Genomic DNA, 16193 nt, shown 5'->3' with positions numbered 1-16193 from the left:
GCGGATTTCGGTATATAATAGCTTCCCAGTAAGCTTACCCTTTTTATCCCCCACAACGCGTATTGCAGTGAGGTATTATTTTGGACTCTATCCATCTGGCAAATTCGTCTTTTCCAGAGCAGAACATAAAAAACGTTTAATATTTCTTCATCGAACTTGGCATATTGATAGGTCTGGTGGTGAACTGGTACCTTTTGGTAGTTTTGGATTTCTGAATAAAATATTTTTTTAAGTTTCCATGGCAACAACTTTGACTTCGACTGAAAGTAATGGTAGTGCTCCTTTCTGGAGCAGAACTTTAAAACCTTTCGATACTCTCCTCCTACTTTGTGGGTATTCAAGAACCTAAAGACATATTGATGACTTTGTCTTTTTGTTGTAATGTTGTAAGGGTTGGCCATTGACTTGGTCGTCACCATACATCAACAATGTGAGTCAGTGACTTGGTTGTCACCATACATCAACAATGTGGGTCAGTGACTTGGTCGTCACCATACATCAACAATGTGGGTCAGTGACTTGGTCGTCACCATACATCAACAATGTGGGTCAGTCACCATACATCAACAATGTGGGTCAGTGACTTGGTCGTCACCATACATCAACAATGTGGGTCAGTGACTTGGTCGTCACCATACATCAACAATGTGGGTCAGTGACTTGGTCGTCACCATACATCAACAATGTGGGTCAGTGACTTGGTCGTCACCATACATCAACAATGTGGGTCAGTGACTTGGTCGTCACCATACATCAACAATGTGGGTCAGTGACTAGGTCCTCACCATACATCAACAATGTGGGTCATGTGGGTCAATGTGGGTGACTTGGTCGTCACCATACATCAACAATGTGGGTCAGTGACTTGGTCGTCACCATACATCAACAATGTGGGTCAGTGACTTGGTCGTCACCATACATCAACAATGTGAGTCAGTGACTTGGTTGTCACAATACATCAACAATGTGGGTCAGTGACTTGGTCGTCACCATACATCAACAATGTGGGTCAGTGTTGGTCAGTGACTTGGTTGTCACCATACATCAATACATCAACAATGTGGGTCAGTGACTTCACAATACATCAATGTGGGTCAGTGACTTGGTCGTCACCATACATTCAGTGACTTGGTTGTCACAATACATCAACAATGTGGGTCAGTGACTTGGTTGTCACCATACATCAACAATGTGGGTCAGTGACTTGGTCGTCACCATACATCAACAATGTGGGTCAGTGCTCACAATATCGATCACTACATTGTTTTGCCATAATAATGTTGGTTATCTGCTTCCACCATACAGCTATATTATTGCTGACATCTATCACCTTGAAAGTCTGTTTTTGTAGAGGGTTGAATCATTCATAGATTCATCGGAGTGATTTATGCCAACCGTCTGATGACAGAAAAACTAACAGTAAACCATGCATGGATGTGGAAACACAGTACCCAGTACCACGTGCGCCATCCTAGCAGGGGGAATGTTTGTTCGTGTTGTCCACTGCGGCACAAAACAGCTTTCACACACTCACATCTACCAACTTAGAATGACCACTGCAAGTTAAAAGTCATACAAATGTATTGCTAAGATGAGTAGCTTGACCGACAACTCCTTGCCTTATACTACAACACTATCTCATTTGGTGACATATTTTCAACAAACTTACAACACTTAGAACGACCAAATGACCAACTCAAGAAATACATGACTCTTTAGAAATTTGTTTCCGCTATTGAACGAATAAAAGAACGTGTTTTCACAGTCCTGCAGAAACCTTGACATTGATGCACTGGTGTTGTATCGGTGAGAACACAGACCTGAAATCAGGACAAGGTTCACACAATAAGCCTGGACTAGGCAACATGTCCAGTAATGGAAAGGGTAAGGGACCATTCATAATTTATATAGCTAGTGGGGGTGATGATGATTTTTATGGAGAAGAATGTACAATGTGAATGCCCCCAATATAATTTATATACAAAGTAAGAGACCCCCATGTGTCATGTACAAAATCAATGACCCACCCCATTCCCATGATTTTTACTAGTAATATGTACAAAATTGCTGACCCCCCACCCCAGTGCATGTGGACAAATTGATGACATTTGCCCCTCCTCCCCACTAATGGCCAGAACAAAATGGATGACCCTCCCCTTAAGATCATCATCACCCCTCCTAGCAATAAATGATGAATGGTCCCTAATTCCATCCAGGACTGAAGGTCACCAGCAAGTCTATAAGAACTGCTTGTCCGGCAGGGTGTTCACCTTCCTTCACTCCTGGTTGGTCTGGTCCTAGAGTCAACCACTAACGCAAGACCTCTGTTATAAGTTGTTTTGATTTTGTCGTCAGAGTCATTTCACCGAAATCGATGATTGGACACTTCACCCATATTGGTACCCAACACAGTCCCCACACTCTCAAATCGTGTGTGTAATATAAACAATAACTTAATCAAACCTGATAGTTCTATGAATGATCTGTCAGTTGTAAACAAAGATGTAAGTAAGAGGGAGCTTAATTAGTTCCTTGTTGATGTTTTTAGGCATCAGATGACACACTGTTGACAGGAATATTATAGGTGAAAGACTACAACCAGAATTCACATCCTCTTGGGCGTTTCATCTACTTTTGGACCTATGTAGGTGTGTATTATGCGTAAACGCAGGTTGGACAACACCAATATGTTGATGCTTACTCGTAATGACATTTTCAACACGTCATCTCCTAATTTCATCTCAGGTTAAAAGGGGAGTGGTGTCAGTTCTAAAGCCAGTGTTGGATATGACGACCATTATTATACGATCAAGAGCGTTCTCTGCTGCAGCCCCCTATCTCTGGAACATTCTACCACTCACCCTAAAAGAAATAGAATCTGCTGATGCTTTCAAAACTGCCCTCAAAACTCATCTGTTCAAACTCTCTTTTCCATAGACATTGTCTACAATCTTTTCTCTTCATAGCGCCATTGAGCAATATCTTTTGGAAATAGGCGCTCTATAAATCAATTATTATTATTATTATTATTATTTATATTATACAAGCTTGACAACAGTGCCTTATTGATAACACGAGATGGTTGAGGAAGGCTTGTGGAAAGCCATATCCAATAAGGATCAAGTCGTCTTGCACTCTTTCAGATTGATTAGCATCGATCGCGTGGCCTTGAAAGCGATTCGACGGATTACTGACTAATTAGTGATATAATTAGCGAGGGGGTTTCGCCCGGTAAACTGCATTCAAGATCTCTTATCATATGGCCCAAAACGACATTCATTCCAATCCAGGAGGAAAATGGTCCGTATATGTAACTTGAACAATCTTTGTTAACAACAAGAGGAAGTAAGAATAAGTATAAACCAAAGACATATATACACAGGGTGTATATACGTCTTTGGTATAAACACAAACGTATACATGTGCTGAACTATATTCTACCCAGTAAAGAAAATTATCACGTGTTGACTTTAACGGGATCATCCATGTTGTGATCATGTGATTAAGTGCTTAAACTTGATTGGTCAGTACGGATCACATGGTCAGCAACCATGATAGTTTACAATATGTCTGCCGTAGCACTGAAAACTTACAGGAAGCTATGTGATTTGTAATTTTTATCCCCTCTTGGAGAAGAAAAGCTTGTTGACATGTTGATTACATTAAGGTATGTTTTAGTCACATAGTGGGACAGTATTATTTGCCAATTGAGAGTTTTCTTGTTTGCACTGACATGTATGAATTTGTCCATAAACAGGATTCGTTTGAACTTGTCAGATGCAAGTTGTTGTACCGGTGGATTGGCAAATAGTCAGCTGCCAGTGTGCTGCAGTAGTGCTGGCAACGTATTTCTTGAAGTACATTGCTTCATTCCGAAATTACAGGTGAAATCGGAACGCATCTGATTAGTATTTCTTTTCAAGTGAAATTTGGCATGATGTCTATATTGTTCCAAAACATTATAGCACTTAAATGTGTCTTTCGTTCAAGGTCTTGATACCCGACACGCTGTAGCAATATGCATATTTCAACCCAGAGCTATTTTCAATTGTAAATGTATCAATTAAATAAAATATTGTCAGGTGTTTTGCTGTCTAGTAAACAATCTGACAAATCTCCTGACATTTTGAATAATTATCAGGTGTTTCTGCAAGTACTAGATCATGTAGATAGAGGTAAACAAGATAAGCATCATAAATCACCAAACAAGTGGAACAACACCGTTGACTAACACAGATGTATGATCTTATCACTGTTCTAGACGGAACAATTGCCAATGCTTGTGAACAATTGCCAATGCTTGTGGATAAGCAGAAAATGTGAAATATGATCAGGTTTGACACATAACAATATCATAGTTTCTTATAAACATTTTCCTGTGTTGGGTATACCAAAAACAGCAGATATTGTTGGTACAGGGTATTCAGTACTGTGTACTGTATTGACAATTACTGGACTTTTCCTTATTTGAGTTGTTTTGCTTTTCATTTACCCATTTGGAGTCGATGGCTGATTATTCTCAAATCTTTTTAAGATTTTTAGATCAAGTTCTGACTTAAAAGTTCCATGGCCCTTTTCATCACATTTTGTGTGTGTTTATTTCCCATAAACATGATAAACCAAAAGTAAATTAGGGAGCACCCATCAGCAGCAGTTTCTGGCAGGCAGACAATGAGTTGGGCAGGCAAGTTTGATTATACTGAGATATAAAAATAAACAAACTTTAGTGTACACTTTGCATAACTTGGCTACATGGGTTTTGATAGTTTCTTCTGAGTCACTGAGTGGTTTATGCCAACCGTCTGATGACAGAAAAACTAACAGTAAACCATGTATGGATGTGGAAACACAGTACCCAGTACCAAGTGCGCCATCCTAGCAGGGGGGAATGTTTGTTCATGTTGTCCACAACAGGCTCGTCAAGTGGACCTGACACAGATGGAATATCGCAGACACAAAATAGCTTTCACACACACACTCACATGTACTGACTTAGAACGACTACTGCAAGTTACAAGTTATACAAAGTGTATTAAGAATATAAGATGAGTAGCTTGACACACAACTCCTTGCCTTATACTACAACACTATCTCATTTGATGACATATTTTCAACAAACCTACAGGACTTAGATTGACCAATTGACCAACTCAAGAAACACAAGTCTCTTTAAAAAATTTGTTTCCGCTATTGAATGAAAAAAAAAAGAAGAGTTTTACAGTCCTGCATAAACCCAGACATTGATGCACTGGTGTTGTATCGTTGAGAACACTGACCTGAAATCAGGACTATTTCCACATGGTAAGCCTGGACAAGGCAACATGTACAGTTATAAAAAGAGTAATGACATAATGACATCCAGGACTGAAGGTGAAGGTTGAAACATGACCAGCAAGTCTGTAAGAACTGCTTGTCTGGCAGGGTGTTCACCTTCCTTCACTCTGGTGGTGGTGGTGGTTTGTCTGGTCCCATGGTGAACATTTGTTTTTATATCTTACACATCCAAAAGCGAGTTTATTTCTATTTAAAAACTATTGAAAACTGCCCAGTCATGCTCATTCCAATACTGGGGCGGTGGGATAGCCTAGTGGTTAAAGCGTTCGCTCGTCACGCCAAAGACCTGGATTCAATTCCACACATGGCCCAATATGTGAAGCCCATTTCTGGTGTCCCCACCATGATATTGCTGGAAAATTGCTAAAAGCAACTTAAAAAAACAACTCACTCACTCATTCCAATACTTTACCTTGATTTTGTAGATCTTTTCCACAATCGTAATCTCTCCTATCATTTGTTTCCTGCTCACTGTTGATAATAATGGTGACTGACAGATAAACAAGTTAACAATGTTTTCATATAAATTCTAAGAGTCAGAAATTGTAAATCTAGGGGCATAACAACTTTGCAACATGACGGAACTGTTCATTGTTGTACATTTTCAGAAGGACCAGTAACAGTTTAACTGTAGTTATTTTGTCATCAGCAGCTGTTTTTTACTAGATTTTGATATAATTGTTAGTTATCATGTCATAGTTCGATAAACATTAATATGAGAAGAAATATTTCTCATGAAATAAGCAAAACAGATGAGTGCACTTTACAGTATTCTGTGCTTGTTATAGTGGTGTTCTGATTAATTGAAACAATCGAAGATTGGTCGCAGTGACCAAAAGAACCAAGCAATCGATCACATTTTCTCATTATCGAACATAAACGATTTTGGAACTACTGTTTTATTGAAATACAATGGAACATATCTTAGAAGTTGTCAGGGCCTGAAAACGTGTTTAATTCACTTCACTATCTGAAAAGTCATGACTGATTATTTCTCTAAGACTCCAGGAAGTTTATGTTCATGATATATTAGTCATCACTTTAAATTAGCAAGTTGCATCATGTTATACATATCTGTAATTACAACCTGGATAGGAAAATCTGAAAAATGACGCTAACCAATTTTTTTCGATGATTGTTCGTTGGTAATGAAGCAATCATCAATTGTGAGATTTCAACCAATTCCCGACACTAGCTTGTTAACCTGGTTTAGTAATGCTGCAGTGTTTACCACATATGGACATGGTGAGGAACATCACAAGACTCTCAAATCTTACCATGCTAACCTGTCTGAAACATGATCTCCTGTAGCTGACCCTCAACAACATCTGTTTCCCTTGTTACAGCTGCTGCACTGTGGAACACAGCTGTATGGGATGTGCTGTGATGACTTGTCAGAATGCCACAATGTCAGGATGCCGTTTGTAACGACAGAGAATTTGGCAGTCCATACAGCAAGGCATCCTTTGCCAAGCTACCTAGTAACCTACTGTTGTGTCCTGTGTAAGGTAAGTGCTTCTAGGACATGCTGCTAGCAATCAGGGTTCATTAATCAAGTGATTATAAATGAATAAACTCCTGATTCCAGTACTCTGAATAATCGAAGTCCTAAACAAAAGGTCTGTCTGTTTTATGTAAACCAGGTCCTCCTAACATCTGTTGTCTTGTTGTGTAAACTGTACTGTAATTCATGTAAGCCAGGTTGTCCTAACATCTGGTACCTTGCTATGTAATCCATGTAAGCCAGGTTGTCCTAACTTCTGGTACCTTGCTATGTAATCCATGTAAGCCAGGTTGTCCTAACATCTGGTACCTTGCTATGTAATCCATGTAAGCCAGGTTGTCCTAACATCTGGTACCTTGCTATGTAATCCATGTAAGCCAGGTTGTCCTAACATCTGGTACCTTGCTATGTAATCCATGTAAGCCAGGTTGTCCTAACATCTGGTACCTTGCTATGTAATCCATGTAAGCCAGGTTGTCCTAACATCTGGTACCTTGTTATGTAATCCATGTAAGCCAGGTTGTCCTAACATCTGGTACCTTGCTATGTAATCCATGTAAGCCAGGTTGTCCTAACATCTGGTACCTTGCTATGTAATCCATGTAAGCCAGGTTGTCCTAACATCTGGTACCTTGCTGTGTAATCCATGTAAGCCAGGTTGTCCTAACATCTGGTACCTTGCTATGTAATCCATGTAAGCCAGGTTGTCCTAACATCTGGTACCTTGTTGTGTAATCCATGTAAGCCAGGTTGTCCTAACATCTGGTACCTTGCTATGTAATCCATGTAAGCCAGGTTGTCCTAACATCTGGTACCTTGTTGTGTAATCCATGTAAGCCAGGTTGTCCTAACATCTGGTACCTTGTTATGTAATCCATGTAAGCCAGGTTGTCCTAACATCTGGTACCTTGCTATGTAATCCATGTAAGCCAGGTTGTCCTAACATCTGGTACCTTGTTGTGTAATCCATGTAAGCCAGGTTGTCCTAACATCTGGTACCTTGCTATGTAATCCATGTAAGCCAGGTTGTCCTAACATCTGGTACCTTGTTGTGTAATCCATGTAAGCCAGGTTGTCCTAACATCTGGTACCTTGTTGTGTAATCCATGTAAGCCAGGTTGTCCTAACATCTGGTACCTTGTTGTGTAATCCATGTAAGCCAGGTTGTCCTAACATCTGGTACCTTGCTGTGTAATCCATGTAAGCCAGGTTGTCCTAACATCTGGTACCTTGCTATGTAATCCATGTAAGCCAGGTTGTCCTAACATCTGGTACCTTGTTGTGTAATCCATGTAAGCCAGGGTTGTCCTAACTTCTGGTACCTACCTTGTTATGTAATCCATGTAAGCCAGGTTGTCTTAACATCTGGTACCTTGTTGTGTAATCCATGTAATGTAAGCCAGGTTGTCCTAACTGGTCTGTAATCCATGTAGGTTGTCCTAAGATCTGGTACCTTGCTATGTAATCCATGTAAGCCAGGTTGTCCTAACATCTGGTACCTTGTTGTGTAATCCATGTAAGCCAGGTTGCTAACATCTGGTACCTTGCTATGTAATCCATGTAGCCAGGTTGTCCTAACATCTGGTACCTTGTTGTGTAATCCATGTAAGCCAGGTTGTCCTAACATCTGGTACCTTGTTGTGTAATCCATGTAAAGCCAGGTTGTCCTAACATCTGGTACCTTGTTGTGTAATCCATGTAAGCCAGGTTGTCCTAACATCTGGTACCTTGTTGTGTAATCCATGTAAGCCAGGTTGTCCTAACTTCTGGTACCTTGCTATGTAATCCATGTAAGCCAGGTTGTCCTAACATCTGGTACCTTGTTGTGTAATCCATAAGCCAGGTTGTCCTAACATCTGGTACCTTGCTATGTAATCCATGTAAGCCAGGTTGTCCTAACATCTGGTACCTTGCTATGTAATCCATGTAAGCCAGGTTGTCCTAACATCTGGTACCTTGTTGTGTAATCCATGTAAGCCAGGTTGTCCTAACATCTGGTACCTTGTTGTGTAATCCATGTAAGCCAGGTTGTCCTAACATCTGGTACCTTGTTGTGTAATCCATGTAAGCCAGGTTGTCCTAACTTCTGGTACCTTGCTATGTAATCCATGTAAGCCAGGTTGTCCTAACATCTGGTACCTTGTTGTGTAATCCATGTAAGCCAGGTTGTCCTAACTTCTGGTACCTTGCTATGTAATCCATGTAAGCCAGGTTGTCCTAACATCTGGTACCTTGTTGTGTAATCCATGTAAGCCAGGTTGTCCTAACTTCTGGTACCTTGCTATGTAATCCATGTAAGCCAGGTTGTCCTAACATCTGGTACCTTGTTGTGTAATCCATGTAAGCCAGGTTGTCCTAACATCTGGTACCTTGCTATGTAATCCATGTAAGCCAGGTTGTCCTAACATCTGGTACCTTGTTGTGTAATCCATGTAAGCCAGGTTGTCCTAACTTCTGGTACCTTGCTATGTAATCCATGTAAGCCAGGTTGTCCTAACATCTGGTACCTTGTTGTGTAATCCATGTAAGCCAGGTTGTCCTAACATCTGGTACCTTGTTGTGTAATCCATGTAAGCCAGGTAGCCAGAGACTGCTATGTTGTGCTGGTAACAATTACACACCCAGTTATTATAGTTAACTATTAACATTTGACCACAGTGGGTATTATTAATTTTTGAACTTATCCTATCTCACAACTTGCACCTCTCTCTCTCTTGCGACTGTAAACTTTTTTCCAAAGGGCCTCCTTGTCCATTCGCCTGTGCACTCCATGCTGCTCTCCTTAATTAGCTTCCTAGTTCCTAATAAAGCTTGCAGCATGCTCCACTAATTGCCCACGTGAGTACTTTGAATGATCATTCTCTTTCTTGTCGCACGACTGTGTGGACGTGCTTTATATAAGGGACATTATTTCACCCTAACATCATGGGGAAACCTGATAATCATTCAAGGAAAAGGAAAGTTTGTGCTCAATGCAAGACGAATTATTCGTCCCTCGACCCTCACTCGTCTTGCAGTGACTGTATTGGACAATGTAACTGGAACAAACGATGTGGCAAGTGTAATTCACTAAAAGATGAGGATTTTAAGGCCTACCTTCGTGTTTGCTCCCGGAGAATCGCCGATAGGGACAGGAAATCAACAGAATCTGATCCCACTCCCGCCAAGCGTATCAAGTATCAGCGACAGAAAATCGTACCTTCACGCAAGAGAGCGGCGTCTGTTGTTCAACCCTGTGTGGCAAACGAGCTGCTTCGCCCTACATTATTGAGGACCGAGAGTTGGCTCACATGGATTCAGCCGTGAGAAAGACGTTGCCGTCTATTAGTTGCGTGATTGCAGCAGTCGATGCTGTTAACACTGCTCCGGAGCATACTTACTCTGATCAAGACGCTTACATCCGAGGATGCATGACTTTAGCTCTGGACCAGTTCTAAATTATCCTGGATCAGTTGTCTCATTTTTTGGGCTACACTCTTGCTGTTCGCCGATGTGGACCCCTTAACATCTCTTCATGGGAGGAGCAATTTAAAACAGAACTGTTTCGCAAGCCTTGGTTTACTGACGCCCTCTACAATGGTAGCATCCAAGAAGTATCTAATAAAGTTGATAAAGAAACCCACTTTCAAGTCTCGATTGAACTGTTAAAGATACAGAAGTCAGACGCAAGGCAAGGACTCACCCCTACCAATCCGGATTTATGCAATCTTTTTCGTGGCGCATCCACTCAAGGCCGTGGCAGAGGAAACAGAGCTGGCTGTGGTGGTTCCTCCCGTCGAAGGGAGACTTCCTCATCAGCCTAGATCTTCAGGATGCTTATCTTCACGTTCGATACATCCAGAACACCGGAAGTACCTTCCCCTCGTGTTCAACAGGAATCACTACCAATGGAAAGTCCTACCATTTGGAATTTTAGGCCTTGTGGCTTTTTACCCGAATTACCAAGCCCATAACGAGCTTCCTTCACTTTCAAGGGATCACCTTCGAAAGCTACATAGACGATTGCATCCAGGCTCAACAGGATCCGATCGTATTGCTTCACCAGCTACAGTTCACCACCATGCTGCTCAGACAGTTAGGGTCGCTGTTGAACATCGCGAAATCGGAACTAATACCGACTCAGAAACTCCAATTCTTCGGACCACTGTTCAACACTCGTCAGGGGATGATGTTCGTACCTCACGACAGGTGGATAAAGATTCAGCGATGCATTCCTCCAGCACTGTCTCAGGCAAGAACCTTCCGACAGTGGCAGGAGCTACTGGGCCTTCTGACGTCAGCTCAAGCCTTAACGTACAGAGGCCAGCTCCAACTTAAGCCGATACGGCGATTTCTACGCCCGTACCTTCAGGCCGACAACCCCAAGGAACTAATTTGCCTTCCAGAACCGCTTCGTCCAGTCCTTCAATGGTGGCTCGACAAACAGAATGTTTGCGCCGGAGTCTCTATGATCCCCTTTGCACCGACTCATCACCTATTCGTCGATGCATCCCTCATGGGTTGGGGAGCTCACTTCCTTGACCACCAAGTGGCTGGGCTGTGGTCATCCGACGAAAGGGTACTTCACATAAACGAGCTGGAATTCAAGGCGGTAATTCAAGCCATCTCACATTGGGCAACAGAGGTTCAATCAACCAGTCTGCTGATCCAATCAGACAATTCGACAGTGGTTTGGTATATAAATCATCAAGGCTCAACAGGCTTGGCGAATCTGCTACAATGGGCGATCAGGTTCTTCCATCTCATCGACTCACTCAACATCGTAGCCAGAGCCAGACATATTCCCGGGGTAAAACATGTGATCGCCGATGCCTTGTCCCGATCCAACCAACCATCCCCGACAGAGTGGAAGTTACTGCCCCAGATCTTTCATTCGATGATCTACCCGTTATCACGGCCTCAAATAGATCTTTTCGCCACAAGGTTCGTCAACCTAAGAAGCCTGGCAGAGCCAAACCCAGTACCGCTTCCCAACCGGGACGACCTTCTTCTTCACCCTCATTCGGAACTGCGCCACGGGTCACCTCAGACCCTCAATCTACACGTTTGGCGCCGCTTCAGAGTCCTCTCATAACTAAGGGCTACTATCGCCAAGTAGCCACAGCTATCACTTCAGCGCATCGTACTTCGACCCGTTCCTTGTGCGACAACAAGTGGAAGAAGTTTGAAGACTATTGCAAGCTTAGGGGAATTGCATCTCCCACTTCCACCTCAGCTTAGGTCGTTGCTGAGTTTCTCCAGCATCTCCGCACTACTAAGAAACTCGAGGGTACTACGTTAGCTACCTACTTAGCCGCCATCAACTCGGTTTTGGCTACCACCACGGGCACGAAGATTTCCATTGTTCCCCAGTTGCAGAGTCTACTACGCTCCTATAGACTCTCTGACCAGTCCAGGAAGTTCAGACCTCCGGCCTGGGATCTGTCCGTCGTCCTTCGTCATATGATTTCTACAGATTATGAACCTTTAGAAACCAAGGACTTCGAACAAGATACATTCAAGACATTCTTCCTGGTAGCTTTGGCTACCGCTGCTCGTATATCTGAGCTGCATGCGCTTGATGTCAATCGGGTGTGGTTCGAGCGGAAGAAGCCTGGCAAGACTCCGCTGGGACTTCATTGCGAAAAACCAACTGCCAGGGCAACCGGACCGGATGTTTACCATTCCCCTGTTGTCCACCATTCTTGGGCCTGATGATAATGAAGATTTGACACTCTGCCCTGTTAGGGCTCTACAAGTTTACCTTGCTGCCTCCAAGGATTGTCGACAGCTACGGAAGCGCCTCTTCATACCCTTGTCGAACGCTTCAAGAACTGATGTTTCCCGGACCACATTGGCCTTCTGGATCTGGCCACGATCCTGCGAGCCTACACCTTTGCAGGGTTGCCTCCTACAGCCACTTCCAATCCTCATGAGACTCGTGCACTAGCCTCGACGATGGCCCTCCATAGCAACTGCTCCTTGACCGCTATCATGGAAGGTTGCTTCTGGCGTTCTGATACAGTCTTCTCTTCACATTACTTGTGAGACCTGTCTGTCACGGATGTCCAGGGACTCCACCAGTTCGGACCTCTTGTACTGGCTCTGCAGATGAGGGACAGTTCCGCATTCGCGTTACTACTTCCTTGTATATATTGAATAAAAGTTGAACTGGATCTCAACCTTTTGTTCTCATTATATGGATTCAAGAACTACTTCACTTGGCCTCCATACCAAGGCATCGGAATACGGCCACCTAGCGTGGCCCTACGGACCTGAGGCACAATCAGTATGACGATGCAGAGGTGTTCGACATTCACGCTTCCTGACCTCTACTCCACGGAGCAATTACGTCAGTGAAGTGTGACACTCCTGTATTCCAGTGGATTTCGTTGCGTTCTGCCTCCAAAGTTGCCTGGCACATCCTTTGACTAACCTTGTCTTGTACAAGGTTGTGGCCGAACACCACATCGCTCGGGAGCACCCATCTCCCTGGGAGTCGTTGTGCTTAGTAAGCCAAGGGGTTCCAGAGAACCCACTACAAGCATAGGAATTGCGAGCATGCGTTACAGGCCTCCCTTGTACATCGCTATCTACAGTTGTCATCAGTCCACACAGCTCCAAGACCAGCTGTTCGCACTGTCCAGACAGAAGGGTAATCTGCGGCCCGGCCGTCCAACCGTGGGATAAGTGCAAGTCGTGAGATAGGATAAGTTTTAAAATTTGGAAATTTTAATATAAATTGTATATTTATATACTTATTCTATCTCACGCGGTGGATGCCCGCCCGGCCTCCTCACTACTCAGATTACAACGTTGGCTCCAAGATGAGAATGATCATTCAAGGTAGTCACGTGGGCAATTAGTGGAGCATGCTGCAAGCTTTATTAGGAACAAGGAAGCTAATTAAGGAGAGCAGCATGGAATGCACGGGCAAATGGACAAGGAGGCCTATGGAGAAAAGTTTACAGTCGTTCCACTAACAGTCGAAGCAAGAGAGAGAGGTGCAAGTCATGAGATAGGATAAGTATATAAATATACAATTTACATTAAAATTTCCAATTCTATTCCAGATGGTCATGGTTTGTAGGGTTTGGACGATACACTATGTCACGATACACTATGTCACGATACACTATGTCACGATACGATGTCCATAGTCATCAGTTATTTGCAGGATGTAATACATTGGAATGTTGTTTCTTCAGCTGACATTATATTTTGATGTACTTGCAGATTGTAACATGGAGAGTCGTGTTGGGGGACTACTGTTTACCTCCAAGTTTGACTCTGGCAACCTTACCCGTGTCGAGAAAGTAGTCCGAGAAGATGAAGATGAACCAAGTAAGATATACAAAGAAATTTCCGAATCTTGAAGGTCATACATGGAACGCCTACTGGTTGTAGCACTGTGTGTGTTTTAGTGTGTGTGTGTGTGTGTGTGTGCATGTGTGCATTAGGTGTGTGTTCTACTAGGTGTGTGTGTGTGTGCGCTATTAGCTGTGTGTGTGTTCTACTGCTAGCTGTGTGTGTGTGTGGTTGTACTCTGTTGTAGCTGTGTTCTATGTTGTAGATGTTCTACTACTAGTTGTAGCTGTGTGTGTTTACTGGTTGTAGCTCTGTGTGTGTGTTTGTGTTCTACTGGTTGTAGATGTGTGCGTGTCTTACTAGTTGTGGCTGTGTGTGTCCTACTGGTTGTAGCTCTGTGTGTGTGTTTGTGTTCTACTGGTTGTAGATGTGTGCGTGTCTTACTAGTTGTAGCTGTGTGTGTTTACTGGTTGTAGCTCTGTGTGTGTGTTTGTGTCCTACTGGTTGTATCTGTGTGTGTCTTACTAGTTGTGGCTGTGTGTGTCCTACTGGTTATATCTGTGTGTGTCATACTAGTTGTAGCTGTGTGTGTCCTACTGGTTGTATCTGTGTGTGTCATACTAGTTGTAGCTGTGTGTGTCCTACTGGTTATATCTGTGTGTGTCTTACTAGTTGTAGCTGTGTGTGTCCTACTGGTTATATCTGTGTGTGTCATACTAGTTGTAGCTCTGTGTGTCCTACTGGTTATATCTCTGTGTGTCTTACTAGTTGTGGCTGTGTGTGTCCTACTGGTTATATCTGTGTGTGTCTTACTAGTTGTAGCTGTGTGTGTCCTACTGGTTGTACTGTAAACGTATTATATTTCGCGCAGGTTTTATTTTCGCGCTTTTCGCGCAGAACATTTTAGCGCGAAAATTTATACACCGCGAATAAACCTGTCATTCATTCAGTCTAGCCACGCTCGCCCCTGAGTTGTTACCATAACACATGACGTTTGAAGACAGAAATCAACGGGAATCTTAAAATGACGACTGATCATACTTAACTGTCGCTGTAATGGATTTCCCAAAACATAATTAAATAATGAGCCAAATCCCATTGCCGAATTAGCGAAAACAGTAATGTGTGTTGTGGCCGCCATGGAAATTGGTCACATGACATGGTTTGATACAAAACAGATTACCGTGAAACGACTCGGAAAGAAATAATACAGCAGTATTTTATTTATTCATTAAGATTTCATTCACCAGTACATCATGAAGCGAATAGTCACTAACACTCAATCATCTCATTCACAACAACCCGGCTTGTTTGAAATCACAAAGAGCTTCATATACAGTATAAGTTAATTCGTCAAATCGTCAGAATTCGGAACATAAGACTGATGTGTTTTTCATCTCTTCCGGGAGTAAACGGATTACTGTGTACTAGTATATCGCACAGATAGGGATTTCCTGTGAGTAAGCAATAAACGCCGCCTGACAGGTTAAGCCACTCTGTTTGTTTTCACTGCTATTAGTGGCGGCCAAAGAGACAGCTGGCAGTTCCGGCAATTACTGATTGCGCGAATAATTGACCGCGCGATGTAGTCTAAACTGTCAATTCCGCGAAAATTGCACCACGCGAAAATAAGTACGTTTACAGTATCTGTGTGTGTCATACTAGTTGTAGCTGTGTGTGTCCTACTGGTTATATCTGTGTGTGTCTTACTAGTTGTAGCTGTGTGTGTCCTACTGGTTATATCTGTGTGTGTCATACTAGTTGTAGCTGTGTGTGTCCTACTGGTTGTATCTGTGTGTGTCTTACTAGTTGTAGCTGTGTGTGTCCTACTGGTTATATCTGTGTGTGTCTTACTAGTTGTGGCTGTGTGTGTCCTACTGGTTATATCTGTGTGTGCCATACTAGTTGTAGCTGTGTGTGTCCTACTGGTTATATCTGTGTGTGTCTTACTAGTTGGAGCTGTGTGTGTCCTACTGGTTATATCTGTGTGTGTCATACTAGTTGTAGCTGTGTGTGTCCTACTGGTTATATCTCTGTGTGTCATACTTGTTGTAGCTGTGTGTGTCCT

The 16193-nt window shown here is 42.8% G+C and overlaps 1 protein-coding gene across 7 annotated transcripts in view; it reads left to right on the top strand.

The window, feature by feature from the left end:
• The first annotated feature begins 3529 nt into the window (after positions 1-3529).
• The window catches only part of LOC124279888 (cytosolic carboxypeptidase-like protein 5), a 52457-nt gene continuing 39793 nt past the window's right edge, over positions 3530-16193 (top strand). For all 7 annotated transcript variants that reach the window (XM_046715769.1, XM_046715767.1, XM_046715768.1 and 4 more), the window contains exons 1-3: positions 3530-3667; positions 6681-6842; positions 14054-14161. In XM_046715769.1, coding sequence (XP_046571725.1) covers positions 14062-14161 — 100 coding nt within the window. In that variant the 5' untranslated portion in view covers positions 3530-3667; positions 6681-6842; positions 14054-14061. The remainder of the gene's footprint in view (positions 3668-6680; positions 6843-14053; positions 14162-16193) is intronic.

Source organism: Haliotis rubra, unplaced genomic scaffold (genome assembly GCF_003918875.1).
Source record: "Haliotis rubra isolate DU_JTF1 unplaced genomic scaffold, ASM391887v1 Scf258, whole genome shotgun sequence".
Taxonomy (NCBI): domain Eukaryota; kingdom Metazoa; phylum Mollusca; class Gastropoda; order Lepetellida; family Haliotidae; genus Haliotis; species Haliotis rubra.
Note: the sequence above shows the minus strand (reverse complement) of the source record. Positions and strands in the feature narration are given on the sequence as shown.